At 44.8% G+C, this 17,518-nt stretch overlaps 1 protein-coding gene across 4 annotated transcripts in view; it reads left to right on the plus strand.

Moving 5' to 3' along the window:
• The window catches only part of VGLL1 (vestigial like family member 1), an 86,769-nt gene that overhangs the window by 21,224 nt on the left and 48,027 nt on the right, over window positions 1–17,518 (plus strand). The window contains exon 5 of one of the 4 annotated variants that reach the window (XM_079909682.1): window positions 9,553–11,077. The exons of 2 other annotated variants lie outside the window; for them this stretch is intronic. In XM_079909682.1, coding sequence (XP_079765808.1) covers window positions 9,553–9,653 — 101 coding nt within the window. In that variant the 3' untranslated portion in view covers window positions 9,654–11,077. Of the gene's footprint in view, window positions 1–3,031; window positions 6,424–9,552; window positions 11,078–17,518 lie in introns of those variants that run through there. One more of the 4 variants, XM_079909683.1, reaches the window with a different exon arrangement.

The following is a 17,518-nucleotide window of genomic DNA, read 5'->3' on the forward strand; positions in this document are numbered from 1 at the left end:
AAAGATGGAGGCCAACTTTGGATAAAGTGGTCAAGGGAGGCTTCTGTGTGGAAGTGATGTGCAAGCAGGGACCCGAATGAAGTGAGGGATGGAGTGAGCTTTAGGAAGAGCTGGAGTGGAGATGGAGGGAGCTGCCCTGCCCAGGCCCGGAAGTGAGTGAGGAACGGGCCAGAGCCCAGCCTGGAGAGGTCGACCGGGGCCGGGTGACACAGGGCCTTCTGGGTCATGGTGGGAGGTTGGATTTTCTCTTCTAAGTGACCCAGTGAGCCATGGAAGGGTTTGAAGTGTGAGCCAATTTGCATTTATTTATTTATTTTAAGTATTTTTACAAATTTTATTTATTTATTTTTGGCTGCGCTGGGTCTTCATTGCTGCGCTCTGGCTTTCTCTAGTTGGGGCGAGGGGGGGGGCTGCTCTTCCTTGCGGTGCGCGGGTTTCTCATTGCAGTGGCTTCTCTTGTTGTGGAGCATGGGCTCTAGGCGCACGGGCTTCAGTAGTTGTGGCACGCAGGCTCAATAGTTGCGGCTCACGGGCTCTAGAGCACAGGCTCAGTAGTTGTGCCTCACGGGCTAGTTGGTCCGAGGCATGTGGGATCTTCCCGGACCAGGGCTCGAACCCGTGTCCCCTGCATTGGCAGGCGGATTCTTAACCACTGCGCCACCAGGGAAGCCCCCAGTTTGCACTTAATAAGGGTGCAGAAACCTGCTGTGGAGAGGATTGACTGGAGAAAGGGATGAGAACAAAGAGACCAGTTAGGAGGCCAGAAGCATAGGATGGTAGCCTGGATCAGATGGCAGCAGTGGAGGCCAAATGAAGTTAATGCATTTGAGATCTATTTGAGGGGGGTTAGCTCTTTGGTTTCCTGCTTGAGCAACTGGGTGGATATATGTATGGAAATGAGGAAGACTGTAGGAGAACAAAACTCTGACCACGTTCAGTCTGGGTGCCTACAAGACGTGCAAGCGGATATCCCTCTTCAACAGTTGTGTATGTAAGTGTGGAGTTCAAGAGGGGAGTCTGGATAAACTTCTGAGATTGTTCAGTATAAAATGACATTGAAAGCCATTGAATGATCACCCAGGCAGAGAAGAGAGAAGGGCAGAGGGCAGAGTCTTGGAGTATGCCAATATTTACAAGTTGAGGACATAAGGACCCAGAAGATGATACTGAGAAGAAGCAGTCCCTGGGTGGGAGGAGAGCCAGGAGCGTGAGGTGTTACAGAAACTCAGAGAGGAGAAAGTTCCAGAGAGCATGATCAACTGTGGCAAAGGCTTCCGAGAGATCAAATAAGAGAAGACCAGGGAAATTTCTATTGGATGTGGCATCAAAGATTTTGATAACCTAGTTAAGAGCAGTTTTCGTTATAGCGTGTGGACGGAAGCGAGGTTGGGTGGGTTGAAGAGGGAATGGGAGATGAGAAAGTGGAGACAGTAAATGCCAGTAGCTTCTCGGAGAGCATAGCGTTGAGGGGGGTGAACAGAAATAAGGTGGTAGCTACGGAGACTAGTGGAGTGGATCTTTTTTTTTTAAAGAAGGCAAATATTACAGCCTATACAAAATGAAGAGATGGATGACGGGAGGATGAGGATAAATTCGTGGTTGAAGTCACTGAGAAGTTTTTTTTTAAATTTTTTTACATCTTTATTGGAGTATAATTGCTCTACAATGGTGTGTTAGTTTCTGCTGTATAACAAAGTGAATCAGCTATATATATACATATATCCCCATATCCCCTCCCTATCCCACCCCTCTAGGTGGTCACAAAGCACCGAGCTGATCTCCCTATGCTATGCGGCTGCTTCCCACTAGCTATCTACCTTACGTTTGGTAGTGTATATATGTCCATGCCACTCTCTCGCTTTGTCACAGCTTACCCTTCCCCCTCCCCACACTGAGAAGTTTTGAAAGGGACATGTGGAAGTACTGACATTTGCTAAGAGGAGGGGACCTTCTGCCATTGAAAGCAGACAAAAGAAGGAGAATAAGGACACAGATGCAAGTAGATTTGCAGGCTTGTTTGTGGGGAGTCTGAAATGTACTAATTACACGATTTCTCTCTTCTCAGTCAACTATGAAGGCTGAGATCACCAGTTTAAGTGGAAACAGGCTTGGGTGACTCTTGCCAGTGCTGTTGGGTTAGTGTAATGCAGAGAAGGCAAACGGTGAGGTTCATCCAGGGTTGAGATTTTGATGAGTGAGTGCGATGGGTGGAGAAAGAGGAAAAGGAGTTGAGGGTATTTGCAAGCGAGTGATTGGAACAAGGGACCATGGCGTGTAAGCTGCTCAAAGAAGGAAATGGAGGCAGATGGGAGGTGCCGGGTAGTGGAGGTTGATGGATTGGAGGATGAGGTTATATAAAATGCGGTGATAAGACTACGTAAGCCAATGACATTGGGACATGGTGGTTGGAGAGCGGATGTTCGAAATTGAGAGGGCAAGGATGCTACCTGTGTAGGCCATGATGAGGTCTGGCGTGTGACCAGGGCAAATGGCTGGCTGAAGTGGCATGAAGTAAAGATCATTAGAAGGTGAGGAGAATGACAAGAGCCATGGAAGTGAGGCAAAAGAAGAACCAATAGCTCCCCACAGCACGGGTACTGTTTATATCCTCATTCACAGATGAGAACATGGAGCTTTAGGGAGGTTAAGTCACTTGCCCAAAGTCAAGGTAAGTGTCAGCGTCAGCTTTCTCTGTCCTTGGTCTTACCCACTAATCTAAGCTGCAGCATGACCCCACAATAATTCTACTCCCTATAAAGGCACTGCCTCTTTAACAAAATAAGAGCTAATATTTATTGAACATATCTGTGCCACACACTGTTCTTAAGGGCTTTACGTGTGTGTAACTCATGTAGGAGGTAGGTATCATTAGTATTCCCATTTACCAGTTGAGGACAGTGGGGCTCAGATAGGCTAGGCAACTTGCCCAAGGTCACACAGCTAGGAGTGGTGAGGTAGGTCAGAATTCAAACCTGGGCTCCTTGGACCCCAAGCTGGCTTCTTTCCTCATCATGCTTATCCTATTTTTCAGAAAGCCAGTCTCCAGAGAGAAGAAAAGATCTGTTCTTTTACTGAACTCCGGTTTAAAGAAGAGAATTCCTTTTTCCAAACCTGCTTATGGTTTTCTACTGAGAATCCAGAGGGTCTAGAGACATCGCCGTCCTTATCTCTTTCTGCCACAAAAGAGCACTGAGTCCAAAGCAAGTTTCTGTTCTCCCTGAAATTCTATACTTTTCCTTGGCACCTATGCCCCACATTAGGTTTTTTTTTTTTAACTTTTTCAGCATATAAGATGGTTAAAAGAGATGTTCCGTGGTGGGGAGCATAGAGGCTCACACCCCCTGCACCCACTGCCCTCCTACTTAGAAATCAGCCGCCTTACCCTCCATCAGCTGGGTCTTCCACATCAAGACTGATGGCGTGGTACCCGATGGGGTTGTCCCACTCTTCGAACTGAATAGAGGTTCCAGGAACAGCCTGACACTTTCTAGCCTTAACCAGACTATTTCCATCTTCCCTCTTGCCTCTACAAAAAGCAAAATGGAAATGGGGTGGGCAAGACCCACTGAGAGTGGCTGGAGTCTGAAAGGAAGCTGAAAAGGTCTCAGGCTGGGCCTGATGAACGAGATAGTCACCCGGAAAATTCGATCCCTGAATTCTAAAAAAGTGATTCCAAATAGAATGGCTGAGCAATCTGAGAAGTAACTTGCAAGTCGTTAGTAAGCAAACCACGCCATCCCAAGTGGGGCCTAGAATGAGCTCTGTATCCAGAACGTTTCTTGGATGAGTTGCAAGACTTGCTGGCTGCCTTCCCTCTGAGGAGGAGGTCATCTGCACCTGACAGCCTTCTGCAGAGGCCCGCCTGGCTGCCATGAACACGGAAGCTTTCCTGTAGCTCTTCCGCTGTTAGTGACATCGGGAAAATAGTAACTTTCTTTCCAGCACAGAACCGTTGGGGCCACCAGTGTGGCTGCCCACGTGGGTCCAAGACTTGGTAGCAGGACTTCTCTGCAGATTGTTCCAGATGAGATGACAAATTTCTCCAAACTCATTCATCTCTCCGATCTGATAGACAGCTCATGGTCCGGTGTGAGCTCGGTACTTAGCCCTGACAACCCTGGAGGCCCCTGCCACCAGTGTTCCCCACGCACACCCCAGCTGCTCCCGTGTAACAGCTCAAAGGGTGAATAATCAAATGACATTTTTGGATTATGCTATTCTTAATTCTAAATTCTTTCACATCCATGATCTCATGCAAACTTCTCAGCAACCCTAGGATTGACATGATTATCTTCACTTAATACATGTGGATACTGAGGCTTAGAGTTGGCCAATGACTTGCCCAAGGTCACACAGCCAGCGCTGGAACCCGGGTCTGATCTCGGGGCTCTTTTCTCTCCACCATAATATTTATCAAAGGTTACCATCAGGGCGGCTCTTGGATATTTTGTTCTCCCATCAGCTCTTGCACGAGTGAATTGGTAACGTTGGCAGTAATACAGTAATTCTCTTGTCTCAAGCAGTTTTTCCAGTGTGTTACATAGGTTTCCGAGATTTACTAAGAGAAAAAAAACTTGACCAGTACATTTTCTCTCAGTTATTTGCCTTCAAAAGCCGTGTTCTATTTTAGGTGATGGTTGGGAAAATTCAGGGTGGAGGCTGATTCCAGCACTGAAACAAGTGTGTGTTTATCTTGGCTCGCTGTAGAAAGATTCATCTGTTAGAAGATAACATGCCCATCAGAACTGAACTCAATATGCTATTTAGGGAAAAGAAAAATGATTCCAAGAGGGCTGGCATTTTGTGTAGCCTGGGTAATCTGATAATATTTCCCTGCAAATCCCTCAGCCTGGAAGCTCTTTCTTGAATAAAGTTGAAAGCAGTGATCAATTTTCCCACGTTAATAAAGAGGGAAGAAAAGGTCTCCTGCCTCTGAAAGACCCCTGCTCCTCTGAGACAAGTAAATCCCTCCCCAGATCATCTACTTAATCCTAGACTTTGGTTTCTGTCTTTCTAGATCCATCCTTTTTAACTTTCACACCTCACTTCCAAAAAGGTAACTTGAAAAGCATTTCTTTGGCTCACTTTGGCATTTTGCTCTTGCTAATTGCGCGCACACACACACACACACACCCAGCCCCCTGTGTTATCTGTAGGGTTTCATCTACACTCCTAGTTGATAATCTTGTGAGATGCTAGTTGGGGAGGGGGTGGAATTAGCAGATCGATCAAGGTTTGAAACTGGAAAGTCAGGCCCAATAGGGCTACAGCCCATAAACCTCATTCACATTTTTCTCTACAATTTTCAGAAATTGACAAGTGGCGGGATTGACTGACTCACCCGCTGCCACATCTCCCCCAACCCAAACACACTCATTGCTGAACTTTACAGTCTGAAAGAATGGAAATTGTTTCCAAATGTGCTGGAAACTTACATACTTGAATGATACCTGGGCTAAAACAAAAGGTGACAATTTCCTTTTTCTGGTAGTAAAGACTATCAAGAATTCCAAATAAGGATGTTGTTTGCAAAGCCAATTGAGACTTGTGTTGAAGCAGTTTTCCATTCTAAAAATCAATATCACGTGTAAGGCTGAAAAGAAAGTCACCTCTCCAGAGATAAAGCTAAGTAATCTTTATATCACATCTTTCTCCCGTATAAACAATAGTTTCTGCCCTTTCCATAACTTTCTCTAGCTTGACATAATTGAAAATCATTTTGTAAACCGTCTGTATTTTCAAAATAATGCAATGGTCCGTACGAATTCCTTTAATAAGATTAGTACGATTTTAAAATAGTATGTCACTGAATTTTTTATAGATTAGTGGTGATTATAGAAATGAAATGGGCTATAGAATTTTCATAAGGATTACAGTTTTATCACTATTTCTTATCAATTTAATTGAGATTAAACTAAGCCTCAGAGATCTTCTCAAAGAGAAGTTTGGTTATTTTTTCCCTTCATTTTAATGATTCAGCATACTTGGAAGCAAGTTTAGTCTATTGATTTACAGCAGTTACAATTACGTTTTAGGTGAAGACTGACCCTCCACTCATCTTTCAAAATGATCAGCCTTTTCTTAATGTTAACTGCAAACCGGAATTGAGTGTTAGGACGCTTGGGTTCCAGTTCTGGCTCTGCCACCAGCTAGCTGTGCCATCTTGAATGACTCACCCTCCCACCCCGCCCAGGTCTCAGTTTCTCAATATGTAAAATGAGATGATCCCTAAGGACATTTCCAGCTCAGACAGCCTATATTTCGAAATACATGTAGTGGTTATGACAAGACCTGTCAACAGTTGCCATAGGAGGGCTCAAAGAAAGGACAGGGTCTGGCCAACTGGAAAACGGAAGAATTGGCAGCCAGGGGTTTGCCATTCAGCTCCAAGAAGTGCTGTCCGCTGAGTGCCTCCACCTATCAGCACCTTAGGATCTGCTTCAGTCATGCTATTCATGGGCAGCCAATGACTGAGCATGACAGGAGTGTTAGGACCTGGCCATTACTGCCCAACATGGGACTCCTCTATTGGGCAGTATTTGTTCCAGGGTTCCTGTTGAGTTGGCTGAGACTTTATCAGATCTGCATCCTAGTCTGAGTCTCTTCCTCCTCAATTCTGCTTCCTTCCCTTTTTTTAAAAAAAATAAATTTATTTATTTTAGGCTGCGTTGGGTCTTCGTTGCTATGCACAGGCTTTCTCTAGTTGTGGCAAGCAGCGCTACTCTTCGTTGTGGTGTGCGGGCTTCTCATTGCGGTGGCTTCTCTTGTTGCGGAGCATGGGCTCTAGGTGCGTGGGCTTCAGTAGTTGTGGCACATGGGCTCAGTAGTTGTGGTGCACGGGCTTGGTTGCTCCACGGCATGTGGGACCTTCCAGGACCAGGGCTCGAACCCGTGTCCCCTGCACTGGCAGGAGGATTCTTAACCACTGCGCCACCAGGGAAGCCCTGCCTCCTTCCCTTTTTATCTTTTGCAGATGTTTCGCCCCAAGCCCCTATATACCTCTCACATCTTTAACTCTTTCTCGGAGCCTGCTTTCTGGACGACCCAGCTGACAATAGGGCAGTATTTTAAGAGCAAAGACAAATAAATCTCAAGACTCGTTGAATAGATGACGATTAGACTAGTCTGACTGGAGTGGAGCATTTGGGTTGATAAGCAGTTGAAAAATCAAGCTGGGGTCAGATTAGTGAGGTTGATTGACACTGTCACGTGGACATGGAGTTAAGGTTGGTGCCAGATTGGAGCCCCAGGTCAGCTCCATCTTCAATCAGCTACCTGGACCATCCGCCAGGCCAGCAAATGACTGTCTACGTAACAGGAGATGGCTACTTCTGCAGAGCCATGTGGTCTATATCAGTGCCTCTCGAGAGCCCCACTTGATGCGTTTTATCACTTGGGAAGCACGGTGAAAAATACTCCTCAGTTCTGCCCTAGACTTACTGAATCAGAGTCTCTGGGGATGAGACTCCCCCATTCTCCTACTTTTCCCCCATCTCCTCCCTGCCCCACACCCCGTCATTAGTTTTGGGTGTAAACAAGTGTACCCGTTTCCTATTGCTGCTGTAGCAAATTACTACAAGTTTAGTGGCTTAAGACAACACTCATTGATTCTCTTACAGTTCTGGAGATCAGAAGTCCTTCTACATGGGTTTCACTGGGCTGAAATCAAGGTGTTTGCGAGGCTGCATTCCTTCTGGAGGCTGTAGGGAAGGATCTGTCTCCTTACCCTTTGCAGTTTCTAGAGGCTGCCCACATTCCTCAGCCCATGGTCTCCTCCCTTCATCTTCAAAGCCAGCAATATTGCATCTCTTTGATCATTCTTTCATAGTCCCATCTTCTTCTGACTCTCTTCTTTTGCTTTCCTCTTCCATTTTTAAAGATCCTAGTGATTTCACTGGGCCCCAGATAATCAGAATAATCGCCCTGATTAGCAACCTTCCATCTGCACCCTTAGTTTCCTTTAGCATGTAACATAACATATTCACAGGTTCTGGGGACTAGGACATGGCCATCATTGGGGCTATTCTGCCTACTACATCAGGTTTGGAAACCACCGACCTACGTGATATAAATGTTTCTTCCTGAGGCTATATATCTGAGGACCTCTGTTTAGCAAATCTGTGTGACAGAATGGGCGTTTTCCTTTTAAATGAAATGACTACTCAAAAATATGTGTACTCCTTGACCTGGCAACTTCACCTCTAGGAGTACGTCCAATGAAAATAATTTGACAAATGCACAAAAATTTAAGCACACAGATGTTTAACATTGCGTTGTTTATACTAGTGAAAAATCAGGAACAGCATAAATCTCCAACAGTAGGGCATTCATTAAACAAATTATGTTCCATTCATCCAATATAACATAATACACAGCCCTTAAAATGATGCTATAGAGACTTCCCTGGCAGTCCAGTGGTTAAGACTCAGCGCTTCCACTGCAGGGGGTGTGGGTTTGATCCCTGATCAGAGAACTAAGATCCTGCATGCTGCACTGTGTGGCCCCCCCCAAAAAAATGATGCTATAGATCTATATTTATGCATGAAAATGCATATTATTAAGTACAAGAGGTATACACATGCACTGCACACACACACACACACATATACTTTAAGCTCATTGTAAAATATACATAGATAATTAAAATAGGTTAATTGTTTATTACAGTATGGTTACTAGTAGCAAAAAAACTAGGAGTGATCCCAATTCCTGTCAAAAAAATTGGCTAAATAAATGATAATACATCTGTACAATTGAACACTATGGACCAGGTACAAAGAATCAGGTAGATTTATATACACTGGTAATGAAAGACATCTAAGATATATCATTAGTTGAGAAAGGCAAGTTACGGAATAGCCAGCTTCTATTATCCTCTTTGTGATTTTTGAAAAAGGACATGTTAGTGTGTGTGTGTGTGTGTGTGTGTGTGTGTGTGTGTGTGTGTGTGTGTGGAGTTGTTGCTTCACAACACATAGGTGTTGTTATTCCCACCTTGCAGATGAGGAAACTGAGGTGGTGTGAGCTATTATAACAAATTACCACAAACTGGGTGGCTTAAACAACAGAAATGTATTTCTCATAGTTCTGGACGCTGGGAAGTCCAAGATCAAGGCACAGGTAGACTCTGTCTGGTGAAAGCCTGCTTCCTGGTTCATGAACAGCCATCTTCTTGCTGTGTCCTCAGGTGAGGGAAGGAGAGAGGGTGTTTTCTGGGGTCTCTTTTATAAGGGCATTAATCTCATTCATGAGGGTACCACCCTCAGGACTTTAATTACCTCTCAAAGGCTCCACCTCCAAATACCATCACCTTGGGAGTTAGGTCAAAATATAAATTTTGGGGGACACAAACATTCAGTCCATCGCAGCCATAGAGCTTGAAACTTTGCAGAGCCGGAATTCCAAACCAGCTCTCTCCTTTTTTTAGAGGAAAGTGTGCTCTCTATTCCTCCACTGGGATCTCTCTGCAACCTTTCCCTGGTGAGCCTTAAATTCCCTCGACTTAATCCTTCCATTCAAACAATAATTAATTTTAACTTTTTATTTTTACAGAATACAGAATCCTGCCTTTCAAGGTCTCAAAACCTCTGCTCCCAGCCCTCGCGGGCAACGATGGTGGGAAACGGGAACTCAGCTCTGAGATTTGGGGTTAACAAAAGATAAAATGTCACTACTTCAGAATCATTCTTTTGTTCCCAAGTTGTGGGCAGGGAAAGGGAGGGAGCAGTTTTTGCGACAATTATTCCTTTTAGTGAAAACACTGACCCATAAAGGATTGTCTATGAGTGATCCCTTGATAAAACCTGTTAGAGGGGGCAGCAGGAACGGGGAATGGTTGCTCAACGGTTACAGAGTTTCAGTTTTGCAAGACGGAATGTTCTGGAGATCTGCTGCACAATATTTTGAATATACTTAACACTACTGAACCGTACACTTGGAAACAGTTAGGATGATAAATTTCATGTTATGTGCTTTCTACCACATTTGAAGTTTAAAAACAATTTCTTAGTTCTGGGAGCTTTTAAATGATGTCCCAGAAAGAAAAAAGAGAGAGGTTATGCTCTAACAGTGTACTATGCTCTAACAGTGCACACTTAATGCTGGCCCTTCTCCCCCCGTGCCCCGACTTATAGTCAGTGCAGACCTAGATTCTTTAGATTGCAGACCCGAATCTATTGTTCTCCTGACAAGGTAAGGAGTCAAGCAACAGAGCTCGTAATAGTAATACCAGAATGAAGGAGCTGACCATTTCCTTGCACCTAGAATCTCTCTATGAAACAATCCACAATGACCCGAGCCCACAGAGATTCTTTTAAAGAACAATTCACTTAAAAAATATCTATGTGTCAGCTATACCACTAGATGGTACAGAAACCTAGTTTTCTGGTAACGATTTCCTCATATTGTGAAGGCAACAGCAGCGGATTTCATTGGAAATACTCTGAATATATTCTTTGTGAAGTTGGAAAGTGAAATACATTGAAATAGTATCTGGCCAAGATAGCGTGACATTCTCATTTTCTGTTAGTTTGCATCCAGCTTGCTAATGACAGAAAAGGGACTTTGGGGAAGACAATTGGGACACATTTTCAAAATTTCCCAACCCTTTCACGAGGATTTTGTGTCCCCAAACCTAATCGCAATGGCGATCTGTCCACTCTAACTGACTTAACCCCAGTAACTTCTAGAATTATTGAAATTATGATAGAAGCAACTCCATCTCCGGGTCAGAAGAGCTTGGTACCTTGAGATAATATTGTCTTTTTTACTGAAAAGAGAAATGCTTTGGAGTTCCAAAAGAAAAGGTAGCAGGATTCCATTTATATATGGTTAAAAAAAAAAAACACAAGCAGAACAAATGTATGGTGCAAAATGCCACGCCTCTAAATGGAATAAAACTAGAATTTAAAAATGGAAGCCAAAAACCAAAAAGACAAACCTCAACGTTAACATGTCTGCTCATATCACTGACATTGAGTTTGATTTCATCCTCAAAAGGTGAAGGTCAGTCTTCAAGACTTCATTAGTTAATATCATAACCTATTACCATGCAGGAAGCTCCAGAAATTCAGGTGCACTTTCCTGCTCACAAACTAACACATTTTGTGTGTGGGGGGGCTGCGTTCGGTCTTCGTTGCTGCGCACGGGCTTTCTTTAGTTGTGGTGCACAGGCTTCTCGTTGCTGTGGCTTCTCTTGTTGTGGAGCACGGGCTCTAGGTGCGTGGGCTCGGTAGTTGTGGCTCGCAGGCTCTAGAGCACAGGCTCAGTAGTTGTGGCGCACGGGCTTAGTTGCTCCGCGGCATGTGGGATCTTCCTGCACCAGGGATCCAACCCATCTCCCCTGCATTGGAAGGCAGATCTTTAACCACTGTGCCACCAGGGAAGCCCCAAACTAACACATTTTGTGATGCAAAAAGAACAAATAATCAACAGATGTTTTAACCAGGCAGAAATCCAACCAATGAATTTTTCAGACTTAGTTATCGTTACCTGTTACCTGAAGCTGATGGAGTTGATAATTCTGAATACATTGAAAAGCACCACGGCTACCCATTTCCTAAAGGAAAGAGCCAGCTTTCAGAGGCGCAATACCCAGGGCTGAGTCATCTCTGTATTTTATTGTGCCTAGCACAGGGACCTCATTCTGTAAATGTTTGTTCAAAAAATGAATGAAAATAGCACTGTGCCACTGACCAATTGATATTACTCTTGGCCAACAGAAAGAACAGATGAACTTTATAGATCCTTCCTGGACCCACACCCTCACTCCCACCCAAGTCTGGGTTAGCTGCCCTCCTCTGAGCTCCCTCGGCTCCCCAGGCATCCCATTACAGCGTTGGTCACCCCGTGTTTATCCCCTTGTCTGTCTTCCTCATTAGACTGTGAGCTGGGTCTTCCCTGATCATCACTGTACCCCTAGTGCCATGTTTATGAATGACTGGATGCCTGGACTATTAATTATACTCTATGTTCCAGAAGTACAACATCAAGGCTAAGGAATAATGGATTTACCACTCTTTCTCCAGGTCTCCTTGCTCAGCCAACTGTGTGACCTTAGGCAAATAACTTGGCTTCCTGGGAGCCAGCCTCAGTTAGAGCAGTGGACTTGAGGATGGACCCTGAAGGGGACGCAGGACAGACTTTTACAACCTGGTTCTGAGAGATCTCAGGCTGGAGGGAAGAGTCGATTGCCCTTCCAGAACAAAGGTGACATGGGAGGCTTAGTGCTAGCCTCAGACAGACAGGGCTTAAGGTCCATCTCTAGCACTTTCCTACCAACTTTGGGCAATTACGTCATCTCTCTGAACCTCATTACTTGATGAGGGCTTGTTTCGGGCATTTTATCATGACCATTGACTGTCCTCAGTGTGAATTCATGATCGCGTGCCCGTGTGTTTTAACATTCTTATAGTATTTGAGTATATCAAGGGCTGTGATTTACCGAGCACTCGTGGTGTACCCTGCTCTGGGCTAAGTGCTCTACACGCATCATCTCATTGAATCGTTACAATTACCCTTTGAGGCAGGAATTAGTGTTGCTGTTTTACAGATAAGGAAATTGAAGCTTGGAGCGGTACCATAAGTGGCCCAGCCCAGGCAGCTGTTAGAGCTGTTAGAGAGCTGGGATTCAAGCCCTGTTTTGTCTGACTCCAAAGCCCATTACTCTTAACCCCTTCACTCAACTGCTGTAGAGTAATTAAGGGGTATTAAAATGGAACCCTGTAAAAGCCAGAGAATAAAGTAAATAAATAGAAAGCTTTTGCCTTCTCTTGAAAGGCCATTAGTTCCAGCAGGCTTTTGGTGTCAAATGGAAAAAATAATAAGGTTGGCCCATCAATTAGTAGAAGCAGGCCACTTCACCAGTATGCTGGGCCCTACTTTCCACGGCTAGCTAAAATAATTACCATCCATTCAACCACTTTAAATGACTCCCAACACGGACTTGTGGGGCCTTCTATTAACGACAGAACATCAAAATAATATGTAGACAGCAGCTCTCTCTAAGCGACCTTTGAATACACTATTTAAAAAAAAGGGAAAGAAAGAAACAGAAGTTTCCAATTCTCGATCTTCTAAAGCCAGGAACTCTTTCCAAACTCGATAATACCATTTGTCAAACGCATTGAGCTCTGTGGGAAGGAGTTGGGAAGCGCCACCGTCCCTCCCTGGAGAGTTTCAGGCCTCATGAATGTGGTGGCTTAGCAAACTTTGGGAATGGCCTTGGTGACTAAAACGACTCCTGTTGCCCTAGTTTCAGGCCGAAATTTGAAAACTGCTAAGGTTTGGGGAAACATTTTAGTCAAACGGAGCACAATTTATACCCCTTGGGAGAGAGGCCAAATGCCATGCAATGTCAGAGATGCACGGAGACTGGCCGGGTATCCGGGCTTGCGCCGGCACGGTCTGGGCCTAGGGTCTCTGCTGCCCTCTGCTGGCCACAGGCTGGTGCGGTAGGACTGTAGTCATTCCTTTGAAGGAATGACTTTGAAGTCATTCCTTCAAAGTGCTGCTGCTGGGGCCTCTCCTCCTATTGCCGCTCTCACTGTTAGCCCCAGAAACTAGTACCAGATACCAGGCGCCTCTCAGGGCCAGGTACTGAGCCAGGTGCTGTGGAGACAGAGATGACAAGTCCCAGACAGATATCCAAACAGAGAGTTACAATAAGGTGCAGTTAGGGACTTCCCTGGCGGTCCAGTGGTTGACTCCGGGCTTCCAATGCAGGGGGCGCGGGTTCCATCCCTGGTGGGGGAATTAGATCCTACGTGCCGAGTGGTGCGGAAAAAAAAGTACAGTTGGTGTCGCCAGAGAGCGTGGATCAGGATCCCTGAGTTCCCCCCATCAGCGGTGCTAGGCTCCTACTTTGTGTCCACTGCCAAATGAGGTTCTGGGAAAATAAGAGTACCACCTACTTGTGTCTGCACAGAGCTTTATCGTTTTAAGCATTCGCTTAGTACACATCTCAATTGCTCGTCACAACAAACCGGTGAGGTTCGCAGAGCCGGTATTAATATCCCCATGATATAGATTACGAAACCCAGGCTCAGAGAGGGTGTGTAAGTAGCCAAATGTAGCACAGCCTGCTGTTAGATTACAGAGCTTGGACTTGACTGGCTGACTTCAAATCCACTCCCTTTACTCCTGCACCACGCTGCTACCTGCAGCTCCTTCCTGAGAGGTCGGTAGATCTTGGTTAAGGCCAAGTGCTCTTAGAGCCCTACCATGCTCTAGCTAGACAGCGGCAGGCAAGTCACTTTACTTCTCTTTGCCTTGTTTCCCTCATCTTTGAAATGGGAAGAATAATTGTACTTGTAAGGTTATTTTGAGGACTAAATGAGTAAAGGCTTATGCCAGACATATAGTTAGCACTTAATAAACGTCAACTCAATATCACTGTCAACATGTGAGGCAGACAACTTGGGGCACGTGTGACGAGCCCACGCCGACAGCTCATTTTTCAGTCTTCCGGGGACCACACCTCTTCCTGTTGTCTCCAAGAGGACCTGCAGGAATAACGGGGCTGCAGAGGGTGGAGGAACTAATTCTGCCCTGGAGAGATGACCTCTGTCTTTCTAGGGGCAGGGGCAGGGGGGAAACGGGACCAGGGACCAGGACTTGTAAAAGAGACTTTTATAATGTTCTTGTTAAAAACATTCTCATCGTCGGGTGATGTGTTGATATAGCTCTGGACTCATCAGTGAAGGGTTGCAAGCCACCCATGTCAGTGACCAGTCGCATGGCTTATACATTAACAGTTTAATTAAATTATATTTTAAGAGACAAAGATATTTGTTTGCTATGTATTTTTTTAAATTTTTATTAAGGTATAGTTGATTTACAATATTATGTTAGCTTCAGGTGTACACATAGTGATTCAAAATTTTTATAGATTATACTCCATTTAAAGTTATTATAGAATATTGGCTATATTTCCTGTGCTGTACAATATATCCTTGTGGCTTATTTATTGGTAGACATTTAAATAATGTATTAAATGTCCTTATTAAATGTCCTTATTAAATGTCCTTATTATCAGGACATGTATCAAAGAAAGACCTTATAATATGTACCATATATGCACTCGGAGAATTTTATCTGGCTGTAAATACAGGCAGACCTCATTTTATTGTGCTTCACTTTACCGTGCTTTGCAGATACTGGGTTTTTTACAAATTGAACGTTTGTGTGCTCAACCCTGAATCGAGCAAGTCTACCGGCGCCATTTTTCCAACAGCATATGTTCACTTCATGTCTCTGTCCCATTTTGGTAATTCTCTCAATATTTCAAACTTTTTCATTATGATTCTATTTGTTATGGTGGACGTGATCATTGGTCTTTGATGTTAGTATCAATGCTATGACTCGTGAAGGCTCAGATGATGGTTAGCATTTTTAGCAATAAGGTATTTTTAAATTAAGGCATGTACATTGTTTTTTCAGACATAATGTTACTGCACACTTAATAGACTACGATATAGTGTAAACATAAATTTTATATGCATTGGGAAACAAAAAAAATTCATGTGACCCACTTTATTGCGATATTCGCTTTATTACCGTGGTCTGGAGTCAAACCCACAATTATATCTTCCTGTAAATGCATTTTGTAGCAAAAGGGGGGAAAAAGAATTAAAAGGTGTTCTTGTTGAAAACATTCTCTTCTTAAAGAGAACTTTTTAATTACAGAGAATTTATCATTGCACAAAATTCATCTTACCCATACAGGCAAAACAGGGTCAGTATGGGCTGGTATTAGGAATGTGGGCAACGACTTAATTATATAATAGTATTTACGTTGGATTTTGTATCTCAGTGCTCTGGGATCCCATGACAATCCGTCCTCTCACTTGGCTGCTTCTCCTCAAATCTTCCTGAGCCTCCTCTTTTGGCTCCTGCATGAGCTCGTCTTTCTCTACCATCTCCTAAATGTTAGTGTTTTCCAGGGATCTTTCCTTGGCCTACAGCCCTCACACACCACAACCTCTTCCTCAGTGATGGAATCCTTTCCCATAACATCAATGACCATTGATGACCAAGTTGATAACTCCAAAATCACTACCTCCTACCAAGACCTCTCCCAGGAGCTTGGGATTCACCATCTACCTGGCTACTGAACATCAGTACCCGGAGGCCCCACAGGCACCAGTCCCTCTGAAATGTGTTCTGCCAGGATTCCCTTGGTGGTCTAGTGGTTAGGACTCCATGCTTTAGCTCTGAGGGCGTGGGTTCGATCCCTGGTTGGGGAACTAAGATCCTGCAAGCCGGGAGGTGCAGCCAAAAAAAAACTGTATTCTGTCACCTGTTTTCTCTGCATCATTTAACAACACTCTTATCCATTACTAGTCACTCCCCATCCCCCCCTGCCATTTTACAACCCCATCAGCAAAGTATGACGGTCAAATCTCTTGGGGAGTCATGCCTGATCCCTCCTTCTCCTTTAGTTCACACAAATAAGCACTTAACACTCCAGCTACAGTGATCTGCATGTGATCTCCAATAGAAACATGCTTTTCCTTCTCTGTCTCCTCTGCCTAGAACGTCCTTCCCAACTCTCTTCACCTAGGGAGTGCCTACTCGTTCTCTAAGATTCAGTACCTCTGGGAACTCTTACTATATCATGTCCCTCTTGTTCTGTGGACTCATTGAGCCCTGTTGGAGCTGTCTTCCCCAGAAGACTGGGACACCCTCACCCCCATCCCAAGCCCCACTTAGCTGATTCAGTCCTCTCTCACAAGCACCTGAAATTTATCAGGCACGCTATGAAGAGTTGTCAGGTGAATGAATGTCCTCAAATGAGTTGCAATACAATATTTACTGGGTGCTCTCTTAACAGTCAGACCCTGAAGGCAACGAGGACTTCAACCTGGAGGAATGGCCCTGTGTACCCAGTCCCACCACATCAGCACACAGCTCTCCTAGCCAGGAGAATCTTAGGCACCTCGAAACTTTGTCCTCAGTCAGATAGGTGGCTGTTGACTAGAACGCAATGAACATGAAACTAACTCAGACCTACCGGAAGCACATGCCGTAGCAGATCCTTCCCCTCAAACTCCAAAACCCCCGCCAAAGAGAAGGGTGGCCACCGCCTGAGCCTGAGTAAAGAACTCTAGCGTGGGGCAGAATGAAGCTGCATCCCTCTCTGAGTCTGTTCTAGTGCGCCATCCCATCTCGGGGACTTCCATGTTCAATGCCTCTCCACACTGTCTCCACTCGAATCCCAGATCCACCTGCCTGCCTGGCTCTCAGACCTTGGTGCCGCCTTGATCACTTGGTAGCAACTGATTGGCCAAGCACACCAAGTGCCAAGCCCATGAGCTCAAAGGAGCCCATCTCTCTGAGGAGGGCATCAGCCTTGCCAGCCTACCTCAACATCAGACCTGGTCCCTTGATTAGGTATTCACTTTACACGTATTTCAATACTGAAACGAGATACCAACGCTAACGTTAATCGCCCATTTGCATGCCAACTATAAGAGAAAGCATCATTTGAAAAAACACAGACTGCACACATTAGAATACT

Source organism: Stenella coeruleoalba, assembly GCF_951394435.1.
Source record: "Stenella coeruleoalba genome assembly, chromosome: X".
Lineage (NCBI taxonomy): Eukaryota > Metazoa > Chordata > Mammalia > Artiodactyla > Delphinidae > Stenella > Stenella coeruleoalba.